This window comes from Malus domestica, chromosome 02, assembly GCF_042453785.1.
Source record: "Malus domestica chromosome 02, GDT2T_hap1".
Taxonomy (NCBI): domain Eukaryota; kingdom Viridiplantae; phylum Streptophyta; class Magnoliopsida; order Rosales; family Rosaceae; genus Malus; species Malus domestica.
This window is the reverse complement of record NC_091662.1, coordinates 8,658,152-8,676,521: the sequence shown is the minus strand read 5'-3', so window position 1 is coordinate 8,676,521 and position 18,370 is coordinate 8,658,152. Positions and strand designations below refer to the sequence as shown.

Sequence of the window (18,370 nt, the reverse complement as noted above, 5' to 3'; positions counted from 1 at the left end):
AGTAGGAGAAGATTATCTAGAAAGGTGGAAAGAAATTTGCATAAGTTTTATTAGTAGTCCTCCAGATTGGTATGTACACATGCATAAGGAGAAAGCTAGGCATATAACCATGATCAATGAAGAGTCCTTTAGACTAAACTCTATCTCCTCACATAGGTGGACTCCTTTATACAAAGATATTTTAAAATTTAGAGGGATCCAAATGTTTGCTTTAGATGAGTTTGAAGATTTTAGGTATGATATGGTACTAGTAGCAGAAGAAGAAGAGATGTATATTTACAGTAAGACAAGAATCAGTCATCAGCCTTATTGGAAACCCCAAAATTTCAAAGAAGAAACAACAAAAATATATTACAAGGTGAAAGAAGATAGAGAAAGAGATGCGGAGCTAGTAGAAGGCGATGAACATTATTGGAATAATTTGTCAGAAGAAGAGCTGCATAACATCGACAACATGATGGAAGCCTGAAGAACTAGCTGTAAATTAGCATAAGATGAATAGCATCATAATGTATTTCCAGACAGAAATGTCAACATCGTTGTGGTCCGCATGTAATGGCATAAGAGTAAATAAAGAGAAGAGTTTGATATATTATAGACTTTTCATACATAAAATGTCCTTATGGTTAAGAATGAATAGTACCAAGCCATTTTTGTTAAAACTCCCTAGTTTCTAATTACTAAGATTGATTTGCATCCATCATTGGAGGAAATTTGTAATTGTACGTTGGTTTACATATCAAAGTTTTGCAACATCATAACTAATTGCGCTCATACAAAATCGATTCTTCCCTTCGATTTTCGAATGCAATCCCAACATTTCCATTGTTTCATTAAAACAAAAGTTTCTTGCAAACTCGGTTCGCGCAGGTTAATTGGCATCGACTATTTTGAACCTACTTATACAGTAAAACAGAAGAACAGAGTAATGAAGCACAATATATCTTTTTCTTTCCGTAAACAAGACTGCCGATTCTCCTTTCCTTGCCGGCTTGTGGAAAAAGTCCAAGAAGGGGATTCAGGGTTGTGTAACACTCACATCTCTATTAGATACTCATAGCCTTTACTCGCCGATACTTTCCACTTCATCATCACTGCCACCCCCAAAACATGGTAGCCATTTTCATGGCCAGCTTCGCTGCCATATCTCTTCTCTGAAAATCCGGCAGCAATCTCCAACTGTCGCGCATGTTCCCATTCTCAGATATCAACTGTTCCAAATCTTCAAATTCAAAATTCGTACCCTCATCCGGTTCTGGGGCTTGGTCATGTTCTGTGTCCTGTTCAGGTTCTTCTGCACTGGATACTCCTTTGCTAATACCATCATCCAACGCAGCCTGTGTGCGGAAAGAGCTCCAAAAAGTCGTCATCAACTGACAAACCTGTAAAAAAGTACCTTTAATTAACTCAATTTGGTGAAGACGATGACTGACTACTCGGCACGAGGGCTCAGCGCAGTTAAAAACAATTTCTTTTTTTTTTCTTCAAATTTTTAAAAGACATTGTAAATTTCTTTTCAAACAAACTTAAAAACAATCTACATTGGTGGAATGAAAGATTCGACCTCAAGTGTAGATAATGGACGTTTAGGATACGTAAAATTAATGAGTTTTTCCTTTGTAAATAAAATTAGTGAGTCTTATACTATTTGTCACGAGCTAAATAAGATCTGATGGGCTAGAATGCATGTCGAATTAGTGTTAGAAGCAAGTTTTGTAGAAAAATAATGCCACGCACGAGTAATTTAATTAGTTTCACGAGCTAAATAAGATTGTTTTTAAACTTCAATCAGGGATTTCACAAGTTTATAAGAAGTGAAAAAATAGTCAAAGGAGAACAGCAGTAACCTGCATACAGAACAGTTCCCAAGTTGACAATATTGGCAACTCCTAGAAGAGTGAGGGACTATAAGGATTGGTAATGTGGAGATCAGCAGTGACCTGCATACCAAGAAAGGCAACAAGGAATGCTTATTTTCGCAAATATGCACAGATGGAACCGGTTACAAATTTTTAGTTTAAAAAGAACTGGAGGAAAACTGAGTAGACCATAAAGGACACTGAACGGTGTTTTATGTACGCTTGGATAGTGTCCCCTAGTTATAATTTTTGTTTAAAAGTCAGTAACCGTTTCTATGAAATTGAAGGTGTTTGAAAGATAAATACCTTCTGCCAGTTAAATCAATTAGCCACATGGACGTAGCAATGCAAGGAAGCATTAAGAAAGTTTGTAATGGCACTTAAGAAGAGAGATACATGTTGGAATCAACCCTATGTTAAATAGAACACCATGCTGGCTTGCTCATAAACCTGAGGAGTGTAGCAGAGAACTCCATTTATGCCGACAATCTGCGCAGCTGAAAAGAAAAGACATAAGAAGGTTGACAAACAAGAAAGTTTCTGAAATTTTTTTGATAATTTAATAAAATTTCAGCGCTTTTTTAACTCAAAGAACTGTTTAACCTTTTCTACCAAACCTGCTGAAGAATTTGAAGTCCAATTCCAACAACCAGTGCACGCTTCACTCCCGGTACAAGAATATCTCTCCATGTTGGCCCTTTAATAACAGCTTCCGATGGAGGAACCTTTTCTGCACGAAGAGAGCGCAGACTTGTCGGTTCCTTGAGTGAAACATCAGGCTGACTAACCAGACCAGCATGAATGAGTTTCCTTTCTTGTCTTACACCAGAAATTGAAACAACCGACGCAGGCCGACACCCAAGTGCACTATCCTGATGCAAATACAATCTTTGAACTCCTCCTTCCTTCTTCCCGTCTTCGCCTACTCGGTCAGAATACTTATAAGCCAGCTGCCAACCTCCACCAGTGTCCACACTACTACTGATAGCCATGCTAGCTTCTACATTTCCTTTCATCAAGATTGTATTGGATCTCACACCTAAAGCACTGCCGCCGGACCTAGGCGTTCCCATACTTGTTGTTTGGCACGAGATTAGTGGACTTCTCAAGCTTTCATCACAATAAGCCCCGGATGCTTCAGATTCGTGATCCTCACCATCTGTCTGGCTCTCTAAGTCCCAATGTGCGTTTTTATTATGATACTCCCCTGCATTCAAAATGCTTCCAAGATTTGGATAAAGCATGCTGCCTTTGCTTCCTCTTTGGGACATCTTCTCGTGGACACTGCTAAAGAGAGTGACCAGGGGATCCACGAGAGGTATGCTTTGATTCAACGCGCTCCCGTGGTGAGATATAAAACTCTGTCCAGTTGCAGGTTTGGCGATGTATGATAAGCCCTTTTCGGGACCATATAGCCGTGTTTGATTTCCCTGATTTTCAGTAAGCACATTGGGGGGACTAATGATGAACTCTTTCAATAATGTTTCCTTGCCTGTGCGAAGACCCTCAACTAGCGAAGCCAACTCACCTGTGGATCATAGATGCCAAAAAGTTAGCTCGAAAATGTCAATGGCATGAAATAAACGGGCCCTATAAATTTCAAAGCTCCTTTTTTAGCCTCCTGCACCCGCTTGTGGGAGCAAAGAAAATAAACGGGCAAATCTAACGGACTCTGTCCCAGCAGCAACAGAGAAAACAAAGGACCCATAAATGGCAAAAGGCAGGAGACAGTATTTGTCCAAAACCAAAAATGTATCAAGAAACAGTAGGCTGCAATTTTGACCAAAACTCCATCCCAGAATCTGCAAGGAATGAATATATAGGGACAGAGACCTGTGAAATTATGGCCATGTTTTCTACATATTGTTGTCTCCTCTTGATATTAAAATCGTACCAAATCTTATTAATCAACACCAAATCAAATTTTCCACCTATTCGTAAATTGGAAATGCTCATAAAAAGTACTCTTGATTAAACAGTACTCCAACAAGTTTGTGTAAACTTGATTAACAGAGAGAGGAGCACGTGCTCTACATGTTCATCCAAATGATGTAGTTCTTTGATCTTCCTGCAGAAATTTTGTACTTATAATCTCCATTTCTCCTTCTAGGTTTATATATCTGAACAAAACCAAGTTTTAAGATAATTAATCTTGAAATTTGTACTCGTAATCTCATTTCTCCTTGTACGCTTTCCTTCCATTGTTGTTTGTTTTGATTAATTAGAATTTGGTTTTATTAGTGAAGGGCTGTGGCTTACTCACTCACAGTCAAAGGTACTTTAGGATACGAATGTGGTTTCTGTTTTTCTAATAATTAGCCAGTAGCCATATGAAATCTTTGTTTCTGCAGATTGAAAACTGTTTAAATTCTTGGGTAAATTACATGTTACCACCTTAACTTTGAGTCTTATAAGAAAGTTATACCTCACCTTTTAAATATTGCAATGTCAACTTACGAATTTGGTGCAATATTAAACCTCGGTTAAAATATCCATCGATTTGTTTGTTAACTTTAATTTAATTTAGAACTAAAAATTCTTTAATTGTTAATATTTAATTCATTTTATAACCTAGTTAGGTAAGGGTGCGGGCCAGTGTCTGCCACGTCAGCATTTAACATAAAAATTAACAGAAAAGTTGACGGAGTTATGATATTACAACGAATTTATAAATTGATGTATAATATATCGAGATATGAGATTATTATGCGACCCAAAGTTGAGAAGGTAAAATATAATTTATCCTAATTTTTTAATGTATTTAATTTAAATTAATTAATTATATTATATTAATCTAAAAAGATATCACAAATTCACAATACAAAAAAAAATAAAAAAAATAATTTAGTTATACTAAAACTGAAATGTACGTACCCAAACTCCTAATGAAGAAAAAATTGTGAATCATCTGAAGTGGATGGCTGCTCTTGCTCCTCCTCCTCAATATCAAAAGGAACATTAAGATCAATCTGCCTGCGTTTATCATACGCCGGTAAGGAAAGGAAAGTCATTGTCGATGCCGATCATATTCCTCGTGGACGGTATCTGAGGATCCAAGTGGACGAGGCCTCTTCCCAAGACTACTTGTTGGTCCCAAAGACAAGGGAAGCCATTCGTCTTCTTTGCGCAATAGTGGGTGCACCGCGCAACTTTTAATACGTGCCTTCTTGGGGATAAGAAATTCAACATTACAAATATCTCCCTGCTTCTTTTCTAAATCCACTAACTCGAGCCCCACATGAGCTGCCTCCGAGTTAGTATAAGGCCATCCATAGTGTGTAGAGTATTCTGTTCTGTTGATGATAACATAATAATGAAAATCAAAATTCGGTGGTTCAAAAACAATAGATAGAACCAATCCTTCTAACGTCTCCCCTACTTGTAAATTTAGAGGAATTTTAAGACTACTGCCTCCAACAAAGGTGTCTGCCCTCCATTCATATCCAAAACCAATGCCTCCATTACGGACTATTCTCCTCCAGTCATATTCAGCTGATAGACTTTGAATGGTTGTGGGATGGTTAGAGGTATAGTTGAGCCACTTTAGAACTTCATTGCCTGGATAAATAACTCTAAATAATATATAGCGCCAAAGAGATCCCTGCAATAGTAAATAATATATAGATAACAAATTACAAACAATTGTGATATGACCTCTCTCCCAAATAACAACAAATAATATATATTTTAATTTCAAGAGTAATTAAGAAGAGAGACAAACCTCATTCAACAAATTATTTTCCAACTTTGCCACCTCAACGCCACTTAGTCCAAAGCAATTAGCCAAGCTCAGAATGCAAAGCATCGGGGGTAGTTTTGGAATTTTCTCCAATGATGTGCAATCATCCAGATATAACTCGATTAGTTTTGGCGGAAGGGCTTGTGGAGTTTCCCGAAGCCTCTTGCAACCACTCAAATAAAGTCTTTCCAAGTTGACAAATTTGCTAATGCAATCCGGAAGACTAACAAAAATGTTTCTTGAGAGATCAAGATGTGTTAATGTGGACCAGCAATCAAGAGGCACAAGGAAATTACTTTCTGATAAATTGCATCCTTCGAGGTGAAGATAATGTAGGTTGGGAAGAGCAAATGTGTTACAGTTGTCCTGTGAGGTCTCTAAGTCATTTGAAAGCAGTTGAGATTCGATACTGCTGGATGAAACTTCATCAAACTTCATCTTGTTCTTCCCAAATGTCACCAGTTTTGGGCATTGACCGAAAGAAACCTGAATGAGATGTTGCAACCCATTAAGATGATGTAATGATGTACCTATAAGGTTCTCGCATTTATTTGCTAACAATTCGACAAGCCTAGTAAGATATGCAATTGATGAAGGCAATTCTCTTATGCCACTTTCTTGTATATCCAAATATGTTAGAGATTCCATCTCATCCTCTATTTCTGGAAAACTCTCGAGCCTTGTGCAACCACGAAGATAAAGGCTTTCAAGGGATCTCAACATAAGTCTTTGCACAAACCTCGTAAGCCTAGAGCACCCCATAAGATCTAATGTAACAAGTTTCTTAAGGAATCCAATAGAATCATCAACCTCAACCAAATTTGTGCAGCCATGAAGATCCAAATACTCTATGTTTGGACTTCCGGATAAGTCGGGGATTTTTTCCAGAAATTTGCACTCGCGTAACTTCATATATTTAAGATTTGCCAAATTCTGTGAAACCAAAATTTAAAAAAAAAACAAAACAAAACAAAAAGTCACAAACTTTAAATAGAATAATTAATGATGAAAAACTTTGGAAATTTTCGTTTTCCCAAAATAAAATGTACATTTAAATTAGGAATCATCCAAATTAATTTTAAAATGTATACATACCTTAAGTCCCTTCAATTGTCTGATGTCATTGCATGACATATTATATGTGACAAGATGCCTTGGAAGATATTGCAAATTGAACTTAACAATATGCTTTTGAAGAAAATTGGTTTCCCAAATTTGAAACTTATCTCCACCCAAATCAATCCACCTCAAATTGTTGGGCAGATAATCAACGCATCCAGAAAAACATGCATTACTGCTTATGAAAATTTCAAGATTTACCATCCCAAAGAAGCTTTTGGAATTCAAGGGTATCACATCTGGTGTGAGCCACTTTACCACAATGCCTTTAATTTTCTTTGTTCCCTACGATGGAAAAAAGAAATAATGTTAACAAACAAGTCGTATATTAAATTTTTTTTTTCTTTCAAAATCATGCCAATTAAACCAAATGCAAGAACATATATTCTACTCACTCTGTTTTCAGTTAGAACATGGTACACATCTTCATGATGCCACAATCTGCTCCGCTTGCCTAATTCAATGGGCGATTCTTCACTAACTAAACGCTTACCCATTTTTTCTAGTAAGTCATGCATCAAAATCATATTATATTCAATAGTTATGATGGCTTTCTCAACGAGTATTTCAATACAATCTGATGGTACATGAAGCTTCGAATTTCTTAATATTTGTAACACATAGCCTTTGTCTTCACCCTTGAAGAAGCATGCAATGTCTAGAAAAACTTGTTGCAGGGCATAATCCAATGTATCATAACTTTTTCGAAGTACTTTTTGAATACCTCTATAAGGTTCTCCATCATAAGAATCGTAATTATCCAATATAGCTTGCCAACGATCTATACTTTTATTATGCAGATGAGAACCGATAAGATTAAGAGCTATCGGAAGGCCTTCAACATAGGCTATTGCACGTTGTGCGAGTTCCAAATAATTGTCCGGAGGTTCATTTCTTCCAAAGGCATTCAAACTAAAAAGCTCAAGGCCTTTTCCGTCCTTTAACTTTTGGACCTTGTATATCAACCCAACATCATAAGATTCCAGCAAACCTCTATCTTTTGTGGTTATGATCACTCTACTACCCTCGCCGAACCAATCGACTTCAACCAAGTTGTTTAACTGCTCCAGTTCATCCACATCATCAAGAATTAAGAGAATCTTCTTTCGCTTCAACAGTTTCTTTATAAGACTGATTCCTTGATGAGCATCGTCAATTTTCAACTTTTTACCACATTGAACTTTAGAAAGAAGAGTCTTTTGTAGTTTGATTACACCTTCACGTGATGTTGATAGTTCGCTAACATTTGCCAGGAAACAACTGCCTTCAAACTTATGAGCAATTGCATTATAAACAGCTTTTGCAATTGCTGTCTTGCCTATTCCAGATGTCCCCCAAATCCCAACCACACAAGGATCATTTCCTCCGACACCTAAAAGCTCTTTCACCTCTTGAACGCAAGATTGTATTCCAACTGGGTATTTGGCCACATTCAAATATGTGCGTTGTAGTACTTTGACTAAGATCTCCGTAACAATCTTATCGATAAATGTAACTTCATACCTACCAGTTTAATTAAAAAATTTGACATATTTTGTCAATCAACTTTTTTGCTATATATCTTTGAAAAGGAAAAAGAAGGTGAAAAAGAAGAGAGGATTACACGAAAGGGAAGTGCTAGCAACAACCGCTAGAACACTCACTTCCTTGTTCGCTAGCTTTGATGAACGACAAAGTTTATACTCTATACTATTATTAAAAGAAGAGTCTTTGTCAACCAAGAACACACGAAAAGACAACTTTACCCTTACTTGCATAACTTGAGTTTATAAACAAGGTTTAGGAATTGTGGATATTCATGACAAACAATCAAAATAATAATTGTGGATAATCATTAAACAATTAAAAAAAAGAAATAAAAGTCCAAAACTAATGATAACTTCCCCACAAACCTCCAAAGCAATTCTTCTCTTCACGGTAACTTCCGCACTTCCCCCTCAACCTCAACCCTTAACCCAAAAATCTCACCCTTTCTCTTTTTGTAAAATAATTTCTATTGCAATTTGTTATTTTATGAAAATTTTATTTTAATTAATTGTTATTCATTTATTGTTCTTAAGATTAGTAGAAGATATGTCACATCCCGGCCCGGGCCCCTACTACATCCTGGATTCGACTTCATTGTAGCACGATATTATCCGTTTTGGGCTCCGACCACGCCCTCGCGGTTTTGTTTTTTACAACTCACACGAGAACTTCCCAGTGAGTCATCCATCATGGAACTGCTCTCGTTCCAGACCCTTACCGATCGGCTCTTCCACAAAGGCTTTTGCTTTAGACCGTCAAATCCTTCAAATTTGGTTTGTGTTTTACAGTGAATTGGGTTTGGCGGACGTGTATGTATGGATATTTGGATTTGTGTTTTTCCTTCAATTTTCAGATTTTATAAATTAAAAAAAAATTGAATTGAACCCAAATCTAATCGGAAAAACCGATTCGAATTCATGTGATGTCCTCCTTCAAACTTACGAGCAATTGCATTATAAACAGCTTTTGCAATTGTTGCCTTGCCAATTCCAGATGCCTCCCAAATCCCAACCACACAACGACTATTTTCACCGACATTTAAAATTTCTTCCACCTCTTCTACACAAGATTGTATTCCAACTAGGTATTTGGCCACATCCAAATATGTGCGTTGTAGTACTTTAATTGGGATCTCCTTATTAATCTCATTGATAAATGTAGTTTCATACCTACCAGTTTAAATAAAAAACTTACACATTTAATCAATCAAATTTTTAGTTATATTTATTTGTAAAAGAAAAAAATAATAAAAAAAGTACTGTTAAATCTACTTTTTATTTTTCCACTCACATTTTAATGAAAATGTTAAATCCCTAATTGTTTCTCTCCCTCACCGCTTGGTCCTCCGTTTCTCTCTCCCCCATTTTTCTCTCTGTTCCGTTTCATCTCTCTCCTGACTTCTCCACCGTCGGCTACGTTGTTTCTTTCCTTCTCTCTCTCGGAAACCAGTCTCAAATTATTTGAATCTCTCCCTCTCTCGACCACTCTCTCTCTCACTCTTCCCCAACCCAAATCTTCTGTCACCTGCAAATCCAAATTGCATAGCTGAAATAACAAAATCTCTCCTCACCCAATTTCCCCTTTTACCCTCTTTGTCTATTTCTGATTTCCATTTGCTTCCACTGTCAATTTTGTACTCGGAATTAATTTCGAATTAATCAATTTTCGAGCTAGGGTTCATTTTTTTATTTGGAAAAAAAAAAGATTGGTTGCTAATTCATTTATATATTTGGGCTGATTAATTAATGGAGTCGAGTTTTGATCGGTGGGAGAAAGATCCATTATTTGGGCTGATTAAATATGTTCATCAGTTTGTGGATTTTTCCAACAAATTTTAAACTTTTTGACGTTTTGTTGCAATTTTGCATCTTTAATTTGATAGCTTCCAAATTTGAATCAAATCTCGGCTTTAGGAGAGCAATTTAAGAGAGAGAGAGAGGACAGGGGAATCAGAATCTTGGTTCGATGCTGAGAAGCTCACCGGTACGCTCTCCCTCTTAAACTGCTTCCCCTTTACTTGCAGATTCGCGTTTTTTTTTTTTACTGTTTCGATATTCTTACTTGCACTTTTTCGATTTAATTCTTTTGCTTCGAACAAAATTAGTTGAATTGATGAAGCAGATCTCTTGCTCTCTACAACTCTCCAACAAAACCAATGACTATGTAGCTTTCAAGGTTTTTAATTTTCCCCCTTTTTCAGTTAATTTCTGGATTTGTTCTATTTGGACATTTGAGTTGTGGTGTATAAAAGTTATTTTAGGGATTATAGGGGATGGAAAATAAGATGTTAATTTTTTAATTTTTTATGGCGGATGGAATAATGATGTGTGGGAAGATAGCGTAACGGAGTGAGTATATCAGTACTAATAAAAATGACAGAGTATTACACGAAAGAATCATATAATTAAACAAACTACAAGGAGTGAAGAAAGGTACGTACTCTTCCTCTTTGACAGTATGTCCTGACAAATTTGCTACTTCTTTTAGAGCACTCCTCCATAACAGGATCTTCTCCTCGTCCTTGTATTTGCACTGAAGTCCTGTAAATGCGTCACCAAAATTACTCGTTTGATTTCGTACATGGGACGGATCCACCTTGTAGAAAACTGGCCAAACTATTTGCTGCCTTGACCTTCTACATTTGAGGATAAGCACCATCTTGACGATGCATAGTTTTCAGAGATTACAATGATTGAAATTCTCGACTCTTCAATTGTTTTTAGAAAAGCTGGTGATATTTCTTCTCCTCTTATAAGATGGCGATCAATGAAGGTGTCGATTCCGTTACTGTGCAAGGCCTTGTATAAATGATCTGTAAAAGTAAAGCGTGTATCCTCACCTCTAAAACTAAAAAATACATCATATGTCCATGAAGGAGGCAAGGAAGAATAAGAGGCAAGTTGAATGGCCATAAGAGAATTACAGACAAGTAAACTAAAGAAAAGAGCCTCTCAAAGAATTGGAATATGCAGTATGGTATGTAGTGTGGACAATGGACTCTCTCTTGTTATATATATCAGGCCTTATGCATGCTTTTCTTCCTGTGAAGGAAGCAGCAGTTTCCTACCACCTTCAATGTGAATGTGGACTCTCTCTTGTTATATTAGTCCTCATGCTTTTCTTCCTACCTACCAAGCAGTTTCCTACCTATTACCTTTCAATGTGAATGTGATCAAGTTGAAAGAGATGAAATTTCGTGTCAATTTCATTGACGATTAAAAATTTTAAAATTGTTACTTGACGGTCTTTAATTTAAAGAAGAGGAAGTTTTGTTGCAAACTCCTACCGACTACCTTGATGTAACAATCCACCATTATAATATTTTAAAATAATCACAGACAACTGAAAAGTATAAAAATATTACATATAAAGTGGTCATACCAAGTGGGGGTCTTTAATTTAAGGAAGATTATGTCTTTTTCCATTATGGAGTCCCTTGATCGATTGATCACTATAGTTTGTCTGCATTCAATTATTTGTTGATATTGTAATCACCTGTGGCCTTTCTTCACCAGGAATGAAATAATAATTCCGACCCAGTTACCCACTTTCGAAGGCCACATCTTTGTTTTGTATTTTTTTTCGACGGACTTAATTAATTAATTGTCAGCTAAGCTGAATAAATGAGCAACACATGATTTACCTCTCTCTCATCCTTCGTAATCTAGAGGAAGTTCAAAAGTCGTTCAATCTTTCTGGGTACAGCCGAACCGCCTTGAAACTTCATTGTCTGGAATCATAATTTGCAATCCATAGCACTCACAAGCAATACTTTGTAGAATAAACATTGGAGGTCCTAGTGTTGAAGGTCCAAGTTTCATAGATGGAAATAGAGCGGGAACCACTCAAAACGAAAATTTAGTTTATTCACTACGGCATTTCTTGGAATACATGGTGGACTTGTTATCATTGGTCAAATTATATTGCACACATGTGAACAGATTAATCCACACACTCAAAGTTCAATATGTAATTATTCACGCACATCTTCATGTAGATGATTAAAGTTATTCATGGTGGATTTGGTGGTGGTGGAGGAGGAAAATCAACAGAAAAAAGAAAGATGCACTGTAGTAAACGAAAACGGAAGAGGAAAGGCTGAAGGAGAGAGAGAGAGTTTAGTTTTTTTTTTGTCAAACAATTAATTTGTTAGATTAATTACCGACAAAGTTCAAACATATACCGTTATATGAAAACTCAATTTTTTTTTACCACCATGATAAATGATTACTTGTTAGAGTTATAATTTTTTTTATTTCAACTTCCTCTTATTCTATTTTTTTCGTTGTTTTTCTTTGTGGGACCAATAATTACTTTTTTATGCTAATTCGTACTTGTCTCTTTTTGAGCGGGTCCCAAAACGTTTTCTAATTAATTTGTTCCAGAGTTTCATTGCTCATAATTTCGGTACAATATCATTGAGAATGCATTGTTTTTAGAGAATACTCAGCTGTGCTCATTATTTCGGTACAATATCATTGATCCAACGCTACAAACATAAGTGTTTTCTAAAAATTATAATTATTATAATCATTGGATTAAATTTTAATGGTCCAGATGAGCTGATTAGAAGGATTTCACCCAATGCTCAGGGGATCCGGTTCCCCTTTCCTGTTGTCATGAACCACCAAACGCGGCGGTCAAATTTGGCAACTTCACAGTGACAGTATCGTACCATCTTTTTTATCCCAATTTTTTTGGCAACTCCTACCCTACCACTTATGCGAGTTGTGATTGGTTATTTTCAGCAGGTTAAAAGTCCCACAGGAGTAAATTTTTTCAAGTAAAAATTCTCTTTTTGGGGTAATTTTTAATGACTTAAGTTTGATTTGCATCCATCATTGGAGGAAATTTGTAATTTGAACGTTGGTTTGGGGTAATTTTTAATGACTAAGTTTGATTTGCATCCATCATTGGAGGAAATTTGTAATTTGTACGTTGGTTTTCATATCAAAGTATTGAAACATCATCACTAATTGCGCTCATACAGAATCGATTCTTCCCTTCGATTTTCGAATGCAATCCCAACATTTCCATTGTGTAAATCTGTTGTGATGGTAATGAATTTTACCTTTTTCTCAAAAAAAAAAAAAAAAAAAAAAAGCACAAGTTTCTTACAAACTCGGTTCGGGCACGGTTAATTGGTATCTACTATTCTGAACCTACTTATACAGTAAAAGAGAAGAAGAAGACTGCCGATTCTCCTTTCCTTGCCACCTTGTGGGAAAAAGTCCAAGAAGGGGATTCAGGGATGTGCAACACTCACCTCTCTCTTAGATACTCATGGCCTTTACTCGCCGATACTTTCCACTTCACCATCACTGCCACCCCAAAACATGGTAGCCATTTTCATGGCCAGCTTTGCAGCCATATCTCTTCTCTGAAAATCCGGCAGCAATCTCGAACTGTCGCGCATGTTCCCAATCTCAGACATCAACTGTTCCAAATCTTCATATTCAAAATTCGTACCCTCATCCGGTTCTGGGGCTTGGTCATGTTCTGTGTCCTGTTCAGGTTCTTCTGCACTGGATACTCCTTTGCTAATACTATCATCCAACGCAGCTGTCGAGTTCGAGGCATGGGGAACCTCCATATTAGAACTGGTTCCATTCTCTTGTTTGCTTTCTAGGACAAGATTACTTTGAGCAGCCAGTCCTCGCATATCTAAAAATACATGTCAGACAAGTAATTTGATTTTGATTAGTTTCACAACTAACAAAAATTAGACTGTACTTCAGTAAGAACTTTGGTGATCTATATTGAGTTATTTGGTATATGATCATCATAATTAGTAAGAACGTCTCTAACAATATTCGTATCAAAATAAGTCTACTTAGATAGGAAAACATAAGTGTAACCACCAAATGTATTGATAAAAATCATTTGGAAATCCAAGGGTGGTCAACTTTTAAAAAACTTTAATCAGTATTTTGGAATATGCTTAAAGGGGTATTTCAAGTTTATAAGAAGTGGTGCAAATAGTCAAACAAAACATGTCACTTATGAGCTTATGACCCAAGAGAATTGATTTTTTGGTACCAAATATACTTGTGCAGCATTAAGTGAGGGATAGTGATGATTACAAAATCACTTTCTAAAATTGCAATCCAGTCATCAGCACTTTCTCCAACTAAAATCCTGTCCTCATAATCCCAGTCTAAGGCCAAACCAAACTTTCAAACCCTCTAAACTATCAAATCAGTTATCATTGGAATCCAACAGATCAGCAGCAGCTAACTTCAAGAGGCATGCCTTCAGTTTCAGGCACAAATATCCAAGAACGATGCACCCGACAACATAGATTCCGAAGATGCTAGCAAATCCAACGGAGGAGAGCATGACAGGAAATGCATAAGCGATGATGATGTCTCCAATCCAGAATGTGAGGGCACAGATGGCAATGCAGAGGCCGTGGATGCGCCGATGCTCGTAGGGATGATCTATGCGCAGAGAATGTTCGGGGTTACTCCAAATGCCATGACGAAGCAGCAAGCACGGCGGTGGAGATTGTTGCATTCAGAACAGTTCCCAAGTTGACAATGTTGGCAACTACAAGAAGAGTGAGGGACAATATAATGTGGAGAGCAGCAGCGACCTGCATACCAAGAAAGGCAAAAAGGAAAGCTCATTTTCCGCAAATATGCATATAGATAGAACCGGTTACAAATTTTTAGTCTAAATTGAAACGGAGGTGTTTGGATCAAAACTTGAACTTTGGGCTCAAGAAAGGAGCTGGCCCAAAGGGATGCCTAGAGGAGAGCTCGGCCTAAGCCCGGGCTAAGCCCAGCCAAAGCCTAGAAAGCAGGAAATGGCCTTTTCTGACTTGGTGCAGCTCATGAAGACCACTTGCTTACCTACCCAAAGGCCAAGTGGTATAGACTCACCAGCTACACAGCCCATAAAGTACTTTATGGTGGCAGTACATGTAAAATAGCTGATGAGTCATCACCCTTCAAACCGCATTCGGGCAAGGTTGCTGCTACATGAGACTAAGCCGAGTTGTCTATATAAGAAGAAAGAGAAACCAGGAATAAGGACACTTAATCAAACAAACAAATGCAAGCACAAACTCTGCTCAAAGCCAGATTTGCCTTCAAAACGAAGCTGTAGTCAGCCAAAGCCTTCATCTCTCTCGGGACAAGCCTTCATCTCTCTCGGGACAAGCCTTCATCCCTCGCGGGATAAACCTTCACTCAAACCTTGGTTATAGCTCTGCTACCTTGTTCAACCTTGCTGTAGTATCGATTCATCTTTTGTAATCTCTCTCTCTAAAGCTTTCAGACCCTTGATAAACTCCAAAGATAGGAAACTGCAAGACGATCAGCCTTACCCGACAAGGTTAAACCTTGCCCGACCTTCTTTGTTTTTGTCTTTTCATTCATTAGCCTAGCAATATGTTGTATACTTCCAGTTATATTCAAGTTATTTCTAGCAAGATGACTATTAAAAGGCTTTCTCAGTACTCGGATCCGATTTGAATATATCTTCAGTGTTCAAACCAGATCCAAGTCTTAAGCCCTCGGGCATGCAAATCTGATTAGTTAAAAGTCCTTGGCCTCAAGGCATAAAAAAGAACCTTATGTGGACTTAACCCATCCACGACAATCCTTGATAAACGAGAAGTCCGAAGTTACTTGGTGCGCAAGTAATCGACCTACCTCTTAGTCTTATTTTTATTATAATATGATTATCATAGAACACTTAAGCATGGAAAGGATTCTGATAGGAAGCCTCAAGGCCTACACCTAAGGCCCCACGAAGGCACCTATTTGGATTCATTCCGTTCTGCGGTCTAGAACGTTTGAGTATAAGAACGAACTCTAATGGGAAGCCTCAAGGCCTACATCTAAGGCCCTACAAAGGCATCTATTTGGGTTCATTCTACCTCTCGGACTCGGGTAATCAGAAGTATAATAGTTATAAGACTCATGCAATCACGAGAAAAAATATGATGTGTTCGAGCACTGGTTTAGTTATTGATAGGAAGCCTCAAGGCCTACATCTAAGGCCCCACAAAAGCACATGTCATAACTAACACGGTTTCTCGGGTATATACATATATACAACCAAAACTCAACATCCATTTCACATCTGCCATACTGAAGATGGCAGTGGCACGCCTGAGCACCTAAAAGTTAACCTTGATTGTGAGCCTCAAGGCTTACACCTAAGGTCCCACAAAGGCACCTCTCAAAGTTAACTCTGTCATTCTCTTTCAGCCTTGCCCGACGAGCCTTGCCCGAAGAGTCTTGCCCAACGAGACTTGCCCGACAAAGCTCGACAGTGAAGCAGAAGCCCGACAGCAGCCCTCAACCGGCGCCAATCTCCCGGGGAGCTGTGTGCTCGTCGGCCAAGAAACATCCCCGATGGAAATTCCTGACACGAACATAGTTTTGGCACGCCCAGTGGGACTCCTCTTTGATCAGAAGATATATGTCAAAATGCCAGAAGATTTGCAAACCACGTTGCTACAAATGTTGCAAAGATTGGAGAAAGCATCCACAGGCTCCAGAAAAGAAACAGACCTGGTTCCTTCCGAGGGAAAGAGACTTAAAACCAGCCAGCCAGAAGAGTTGGTGGTAGACAAACCTACAGTTCCCTTCTCAGAAGCCCCTGTAAATATGATCAATATGGCATGGGCTGAGAAGGGAAAAGAAAGAATCACAAGAGAACCAGAGGAAGAAAGATTGGTTGAAAAACCTACTGGAAGGGTGATTAAATCGCCCGAATATCCTAAAGCAGCCATAATCAAGGGGATGGTTATGTGTAGTAAGTGCCAATGCGAGTGTGAGCTCGAAATTCCCCCGACTGGAATCCTCATTGATCATGAACTGATCAGGAGGAATGAAGAAGATGAAAAGAGAAGAGCCCGCGAAAAGATCAAGCAGGCAACAAAAAAAGACACTTCCCGAAGCATTTTTCAACGATTAGGAGGTGATTCCCAACCCAAAGCTTTGTCAGAAGTATTTCGAAACCATGAAGCTTCTGAAGAGGCAGAAGATATGGAGGCCAAAATACGGAGGGGTATAGATCATCTTCAATATGGCCAGATGGGAAGGGAAATCAAGAGGATGGATGGGATAACAAATCCCGTCAGAAAAGGAAATCCTGCCCACCTCGGGCGAAAATGGTACGTAGTTGGAAAGAACGGACAGCCTACCAAACAAATGAGAGCCTCCATGGTCAGGAGGGTTCAAAGGCAGCACAAAGCCTACATGAATTCCCTGAAGACCCCCGCAACATCCGAAGCCTCCAAAATTAAAAAATTGGAGAAAACATCATCTGGGGGAAATAGTCAACTGCGCTGGAGAAGTAAGAAAGAGGTGGAAAAGGCCAATAGCAAGACGGAAGGCGAGGGGAATCACATGTCGCAGAGCCAACACCCTGGGAAGTATCGGATCTTGAGGAGAGCTCAAGAAGATCTGGTTATGGTGCCAACCCCTGGGTGGAAGCCAGAGCCTATTTGCGTTGGAGCTGTTTCATCTGAAAGGAGACCACCTTCTCTGCCATTGGTGGATCCTTTTGGTGAAGTTCCAAAGCAAACGCTGTATGCGGGCATGAGTCAACAGGAGGGGGCACCAGAACCACTACTTCCAGCCGATGCAATGGCCTGGTTGGATGAATTCATAGACCAGATTGGGGGCAATAAAGAAAATCTGCCCGAGCCTAGTAATTTTCATATCAACATGGCATATGTATTATCCGCCATGTTTGGTGCCAGACCTGATCAGCCCGCTACTATGGAGGATGATTACTTGACAACTGAGCCAATGATGGCACATGTCAATGTGGAGGTAGTCGAAGAAGGAGAGTCGGGCAAGGCTGAATCCACTGAAGCGTCCAAAGATAGTCCTTTCAGGATTTACACAGACGAAATGGTGTTTAGCCGCCCGAACAGCTCGTTGGCCAATCATTTGAAGCCCATATATATTGCTGCTCATTTGGAAGGTGTGCCCTTCAAAAGAATTCTAATTGATGGGGGAGCAGCTGTTAATGTGTTACTAGCCAAGCAAATGAGGAAAATGGGAAGAGGCACGGAGGATCTTATTCCCACAGACCTCACGGTCTCTAGCTTCTCAGGCGCTATCACCAAAACTCATGGGATATTGCCTTTAAAAGTGGATTT

The 18,370-nt window shown here is 38.4% G+C and overlaps 3 protein-coding genes and 2 long non-coding RNA genes across 8 annotated transcripts in view; 2 read left to right on the top strand and 3 right to left on the bottom strand.

The window, feature by feature from the left end:
- Positions 1 to 771: 771 nt before the first annotated feature.
- Positions 772 to 4,866, bottom strand: LOC139189227 (monosaccharide-sensing protein 2-like). Of its 4 annotated transcripts, none has more exons than XM_070807763.1 (5): positions 4,734 to 4,866; positions 2,477 to 3,387; positions 2,166 to 2,356; positions 1,848 to 1,940; positions 772 to 1,382 (listed from the first exon to the last, which is right to left on the bottom strand). In XM_070807763.1, exons 1-3 carry the CDS (start codon positions 4,843 to 4,845, stop codon positions 2,336 to 2,338), a joined length of 1,044 nt encoding a protein of 347 aa, XP_070663864.1. In that variant the 5' UTR covers positions 4,846 to 4,866; the 3' UTR covers positions 772 to 1,382; positions 1,848 to 1,940; positions 2,166 to 2,335. The 4 variants fall into 4 exon arrangements, with proteins under 4 accessions (XP_070663864.1, XP_070663861.1, XP_070663865.1 ...); XM_070807760.1 differs by having other exon boundaries at positions 1,243 to 1,382; positions 2,166 to 2,348; XM_070807764.1 differs by lacking the exons at positions 772 to 1,382; positions 1,848 to 1,940 and having other exon boundaries at positions 2,213 to 2,348; positions 2,463 to 3,387.
- LOC103402109 (TMV resistance protein N-like) lies at positions 4,845 to 11,040 on the bottom strand. Its single transcript, XM_008340849.3, has 5 exons — positions 10,685 to 11,040; positions 7,113 to 8,220; positions 6,694 to 7,002; positions 5,581 to 6,531; positions 4,845 to 5,460 (listed from the first exon to the last, which is right to left on the bottom strand). The coding sequence occupies exons 1-5, from the start codon at positions 10,900 to 10,902 to the stop codon at positions 4,867 to 4,869; spliced, it is 3,180 nt and encodes a 1,059-aa protein (XP_008339071.3). The 5' UTR covers positions 10,903 to 11,040; the 3' UTR covers positions 4,845 to 4,866.
- LOC114823206 (uncharacterized) lies at positions 10,134 to 10,543 on the top strand. The gene is made up of 2 exons (XR_003771312.2): positions 10,134 to 10,227; positions 10,349 to 10,543. It is a non-coding gene; the product is annotated as an uncharacterized lncRNA (long non-coding RNA).
- Positions 11,041 to 14,323: 3,283 nt separating the features above from the next.
- The window catches only part of LOC103431732 (TMV resistance protein N-like), an 18,925-nt gene continuing 14,878 nt past the window's right edge, over positions 14,324 to 18,370 (bottom strand). Inside the window, exon 7 of the mRNA XM_070807730.1 lies at positions 14,324 to 14,839. Within this exon, the coding sequence (XP_070663831.1) occupies positions 14,708 to 14,839 (132 nt within the window). The 3' untranslated portion in view covers positions 14,324 to 14,707. The remainder of the gene's footprint in view (positions 14,840 to 18,370) is intronic.
- The window catches only part of LOC139189265 (uncharacterized), a 10,297-nt gene continuing 6,732 nt past the window's right edge, over positions 14,806 to 18,370 (top strand). Inside the window, exon 1 of the long non-coding RNA XR_011572972.1 lies at positions 14,806 to 14,935. This is a non-coding gene — a long non-coding RNA (uncharacterized lncRNA). The remainder of the gene's footprint in view (positions 14,936 to 18,370) is intronic.